At 38.8% G+C, this 5,714-nt stretch overlaps 1 protein-coding gene across 2 annotated transcripts; it reads right to left on the reverse strand.

Annotated features, from left to right (window-relative positions):
- Positions 1–381: 381 nt before the first annotated feature.
- LOC111392152 (inactive protein kinase SELMODRAFT_444075-like) lies at positions 382–5,310 on the reverse strand. Of its 2 annotated transcripts, XM_023017419.1 has the most exons (5): positions 5,183–5,310; positions 4,887–5,035; positions 1,175–1,192; positions 974–1,134; positions 382–857 (listed from the first exon to the last, which is right to left on the reverse strand). In XM_023017419.1, the coding sequence occupies exons 1-4, from the start codon at positions 5,268–5,270 to the stop codon at positions 1,018–1,020; spliced, it is 372 nt and encodes a 123-aa protein (XP_022873187.1). In that variant the 5' UTR covers positions 5,271–5,310; the 3' UTR covers positions 382–857; positions 974–1,017. The 2 variants fall into 2 exon arrangements, with proteins under 2 accessions (XP_022873187.1, XP_022873186.1); XM_023017418.1 differs by lacking the exon at positions 4,887–5,035 and having other exon boundaries at positions 5,183–5,304.
- Between the last annotated feature and the right edge of the window lie 404 nt (positions 5,311–5,714).

Consider the following 5,714-nt stretch of genomic DNA (forward strand, 5'->3'; position numbering starts at 1 on the left):
TATTATCAGAACTTCAGACAAACCTATCACTTTTATTTGCTCCAATTTTCACTCGTCTTCCCAAGAACAAATACAAGAAGAGAGTATCTTTTTTTCTTTTATTCTTCAATCATCAGCCTAAACATTAACAAAGACATGATCCAAGTTGTCAATGTTATTAATACAGGTCAGGTAATCGGAATTGATTGATTGTAAGCATCATCAATAATTTTGCTGATTATCTAACTCCTATAAATCTTTAGTATATATACAATTCAAGAATCAGTTAGAACAGATGACATTGAATAGAAATGATCATGTAAAGTAATTTAGCATGGATATAGACCAGACAGTAGGTAAAGTAATTTAGCATGGATATCGACCAGACAGTAGTTATGGGAGTTTTACTTTCAAGAAGACCCCTAAACTCTTTACTCCCACAAACTTTATCAATTTTATTCGAGTATTATTGTTTTTTATAGAGAACTATAGTTCTGATGGAATGTGAATAAATGGTTTGGCTTCCAAACAGCAGTACGTTATATAACATTGTTAAGGCAATGACAAGTCAATGGAGGTGAATTTGTGATACTTTCATCAAAATGAAATAGATAAAAGGCGTATTATATTTTATGAAACTGGAGTAGCACTTGATCTTCAGAATTTTGCGCCTTGGATGAAGTGTTTATGATATTCCAGTAGAAATGTTTAAAAATTGATTAACATACCTGTTCCATTGTACACCTTACATTTGGATCCTTTTTCAGACAAGATTCAGCAACTCGTACCATCCAGAGAAGTTGGTGGACGTCATGGGAGTCTGCAATTCTTTTATCAATGAGGTCTGGATAGATTTTTGATTCCAGAAGTGGTTTTGCCTGTCAGAAGTATAATCTCAAATGAGAATTTTAAAAGGTTATAATCACTAGCTTATAAGAATTATCCAACATTTCTATAAAATAACAGAAAAATTAATTCCATGAAAAAGATGTACCCATCCAACGAGACTTTTCCCCTCGGGAATCTTATCCGTTGTCCTTAGTCCAGTGATAAGCTGCAACATAACCATTCCAAATGAATAGACATCTGTCTTTGTCGACATTTTTCCGTGTTCTGCATATTCCGGTGCCATGTACCCAAGAGTGCCAACCATGCCACTATATGAGGTAACAGAATCATCTTCTTGGGCTTTTGCAAGACCAAAATCTCCCAGCTGTTAAAGAAAAATTCACTATTTGGATGAAAAGGATTGTTTTATAGTGAGTATGAAAATAATCGACATTATCCCGGCATGGTTAACCCACAATTTATGCATCCTGTTCCGAATTATAGAAGATTAATAATGTTATTTGGAATTTTAGCACAATGGGCTTGTTGCGGAAGCTCACTCAAAAGGTCTTCAAACGGTGGTTTTCCAGGCTCAGTCCAACGTACCTTTCTCTACCAACAACCAATCCAAACGGCTCCAAACCACAACCAATTGATTCACCTTGGTTGCTATTCAATCTTACCCACGTAGGACAAGAAAGGATGATGATTTATCGCCACAAAGGCTAAGAGAAGACACCACAAAGGTATACTATGAAAGAATCACAAATTGCACACGTTATACCAGCGTTCTGGACACTTCTGGACACCTTTTTTCTCACACAAAAGGGGGCAGCCGGGATTCTCTTGTTTCTTTTCTCAAAACCACACAATCATCATATCAAAGAGGCTAGGGTTATATTCATATATATACTCTAGGGTTAGGCTTTAAGTTGGGCCATTAAAGGGGTAAACGGGCCAAGATTCAAGTCATCCATAAGGAATACAATTGGGCCGGGTGTAGCTCATGGACTTGGTTGTTAGACTTATTTCATTCATCGGCCTATGCCTATGAAATAATATTAACCCACGTTAACATCATAGCCCGGGATTTATTGGGTATCAAAAACCCAACAAATCTCCACCTTGATGCCCAATAAATTTGCAAGCAATCAAAAACACACAGTTAACACTTGCATAATCAAGGTAGCCAATAAAATTGGATCACAGACCTTACCTCGTGTTTCCAACTTGAAACACATACCATACCTGCTCCATGTACTCACTGGGGCAAAGGCCAAAAACACCCAAGTAGAAACAAATATTTAACAGTAAACAATCAAGAGCAAATACACATGCAATGACGATATACTATAGGATAACACACACAGATCTTTTCAGAAACATGTTCACATAGAACCATAGATTAACACCAAGTCAATCAAACCACGGTCAACCACATATGCAACACATGCATAAATGACCCTAAGAAAAGATCTCACCACACTTATCCTATCCCATTCCGTGTTGCTCACACCTTGAGAACACATATCTCCTCTCATCGCCCACCACGCTCACTAGACAGATCACTCAACTCATGTCTAACTGGTGAGTCACAATAGATCCTAAATCCACGGAATTATCCTCTATCTCCACATCACTTCTCCCAACCTACGTGGATAATGGGTCTCCACCTAACAGAAGTGATAGAAGTGTCTCTCTCACACTCCATCTGATCAGGGTCTCTTTCCAGATAAAGGATCCTAGATATTTGATCACATCTCCACTCGTGATCCAAATGTCACACTCCACATCCCCCATGCATATCATCAATGCACCTTTAGGCATCTATACTCCACCTTACCAAAAGACATCCAACTCGCTGCTAATGCATCTCAAACTCACTATGGCAAAACAACATCTTTCGGTGACCACAAAGGTTAATCCACTCACCAATGCTCCCAAAAAATTCACAAAGAAAATAGTGAAGGTGGCACTCTCAAAGAGAATCGAAGAAAGAGTCGGTTACTTCACAACACTCACAAAGGAGGCTCACAAAGAGGAAGAATATAACCCTAAATGGCTGCCTCATATAATCTCACAAACCACACAGGCTCACAAAGATAAAGGAGAAAAATGGCTGCCCAACTTTCTTCTCACTGCCACACTCTCACACCACTCACAGAGTAAATTGAGTATGCCACAAAACTTAACCCACTATGCATGTAAACATATTACACAAAGTAATAAGTCACTCTAATTCATGCAATTACACATATCAAACATATTGAAAGTGTAAGATCAACATCGCAACAGAATTAAGTGACCACATACATGCAGAAATGATTACACACAGATGCAATGCAAGAACCAGGTTTATTCTCTCAATAAACCTCACTAGGATCACTACTCGACCCTAAAGTCATATTCGCCTTGTCTCTATCCTCATCTTTCCTTTTATTATCATCCTAGGACAATCTTTTTCAACTATGTCCAAATTTCACCACAGTTAAAATATATGTTATTTTTTGCATTTACCTTAGACCCACATTTGCCAACAATGCCAAATAATGACCACAAGTAAAGTATGAACATAATTCACATAGAATAGTCCAGTAAACTTTCCTAAGGCCACATGCAATTCTAATAATGTAGAAAAAATTGACAACAAATTCACAAAGAATTTAAGGCAAATAATTCCTAGATCTGACAACAGGCAATGGTTACCCCTTGATGGTAACTCCAAACCTAATGTCACCCCACACGATGACCTCTAATGCAAAAGATAAAATATTCTACACATTTATTTCAACTGCAATAATAAAAACAAAGAACACGATACCGAGCGGACCACGTCTGAAGGTCCGTAAATATCGAGAGACACGAATTCATCACTTTAGGACTATCACTATTTGTCCTAAAGTCTCTAAAAACTACAGCAACCAAAAAATCACGATCGAGTCCGGAACGCCCGAAGAACAACGCTGTCCAGATTCTACTATGTACCCTGAAACAGAAAACTTCCAACATGAAAAATGTCAGAAATAATATGAGGAACAAACTGCCTGAAGAGACCATCTTCAAATTCAGCCTCACGCGCCCTCACGTGCGGCCTCTCTTCTCTGCGCGTGGGCCTCATGAGCCACCACACGCGCCTTCGTCTACCTATACACGCCGCCCTGAAGGGTTCTCCTCCTCCTGCACGTCACGCCAGTGGTCTCCGTTTCCCCAAACCCCTTCTGGATTGATCAGAAAACGCGAAAAACGGAGACTGATTTAAACAGTTTTTGGACAGCTTCTTCGATCTGATTTCTGCTGCGTTTCTGCCTATTTTTTGGATGATTTCTGGTAGATTTCACGAGCCAAAACCTTCACCTTGAAGCTTTGATACCAATTTGTTGCGGAAGCTCTCTCAAAAGATCTTCAAACGGTGATTTTCCAGGCTCAGTCCAACGTACCTTTTTCTACCAACAACCAATCCAAACGGCTCCAAACCACAACCAATTGATTCACCTTGATTGCTATTCAATCTTACCCACGCAGGATAAGAAAGAATGATGATTTATCGCCACAAAGGCTAAGAGAAGACACCACAAAGGTATACTATGAAAGAACCACCAATTGCACACGTTATACCAGCGTTCTGAACACTTCTGGACACCTTTTTTCTCATACAAAAGGGGGCAGCCGGGATTCTCTTGTTTCTTCTCTCAAAACCACACAATCATCATATCAAAGAGGCTAGGGTTATATTCATATCTATACTCTAGGTTTAGGCTTTAAGTTGGGCCATTAAAGGGGTAAACGGGCCAAGATTCAAGTCATTCATAAGGAATACAATTGGGCCGGGTGTAGCTCATGGACTTGGCTGTTAGACTTATTTCATTCATCGGCCTATGCCTATGAAATAATATTAACCCACGTTAACATTATAGTCGGGGATTTATTGGGTATCAAAAACCCAACAGGGCTATATATCTCTAGAGCAAACCACCGGGAATTTCAATTCATGTTACTAGAGCAGAACCATCAGAACTTGACAAGATTGGTTTCCCTTGAATTGATTGAAATGTAAATTTTTACTGAACTCCAAATTGTACCCATGACTCATGGTCATGTGTAATGAGAATGTTGCTTGGTCTCATATCTCTGTGGACGATGTTGCGGGCGTGCAGACACGCTAAGCCTTTGGCAGCTCCCAGTGCTATTTTTATTCTCTTTTCCCAGTTGAGAGGCCTCTTACTGTTACCTGTACATTGGATAAATATAATCCTAAAAGTTCTGATTTTCTGGTTCAAATTAGAGCATTTTTTCGGTAAACTATAGTGGAGCCTCCTGAAAAATCTGTTTTGTGCAAAAAGAGAACAGAAACAGTAGCAGTTAAAACACTTTTTACCTGACAAGAGTTCTTCCAGTGAGCCATTGCAGACATATTCATAAACAAGTAACCTCTGGCTTCCTTTTGAACAAGAGCCCAGTAGCATGACTAAATTTTGATGTCTTACATGGCTAAGTACATGAACTTCAGATTTGAATTCTCTCTCCCAGAAGACTGGCAGCTTTGTGCTGCTTAACAGCTATTTTTAGTCCATTTTCCAACACTCCTTTAAATACAAAACCAAATCCACCTTCTGATAAGAAATTTTCATCTGAGAACCCCCCTGTAGCCTCATAAAGCTCTTCAAAAGTGAAGTCCCTTTGCATAGCAAGCTTAGGTTGCTTGTTTCTACAAACTGAACAAGTACTTTCAAATTCCTCTCTTGTTTGTGTCTTAGTTTCATTACCTTCCCCATTGTTCTGTTTCTTTTGCTCTCGTTTAATATATTTTATACCACATACTTCATTTTGGCCCTTATATTTGAGTGTACGACTATTAGAGTTTTCTTCAGCTACTTGTTTGGTCGTCATAATGTTCTCTATCTCCTGAA

The sequence above is a fragment of the Olea europaea genome, unplaced genomic scaffold (assembly GCF_002742605.1).
Source record: "Olea europaea var. sylvestris unplaced genomic scaffold, O_europaea_v1 scaffold8910, whole genome shotgun sequence".
NCBI classification, from domain to species: domain Eukaryota; kingdom Viridiplantae; phylum Streptophyta; class Magnoliopsida; order Lamiales; family Oleaceae; genus Olea; species Olea europaea.

What these genes read in the sequence shown, in the direction of transcription:
- LOC111392152 (XM_023017418.1), bottom strand. Translation starts at nt 5,270, where the DNA reads ATGCTACTGGGCTCTTGTTCAAAAGGAAGCCAGAGGTTACTTGTTTAT. An exon ending in GGAAAAGTCTCGTTGGATGG is followed by an intron (nt 858 to 973) that starts GTACATCTTTTT and finishes TACTTCTGACAG; the next exon opens with GCAAAACCACTTCTGGAATC.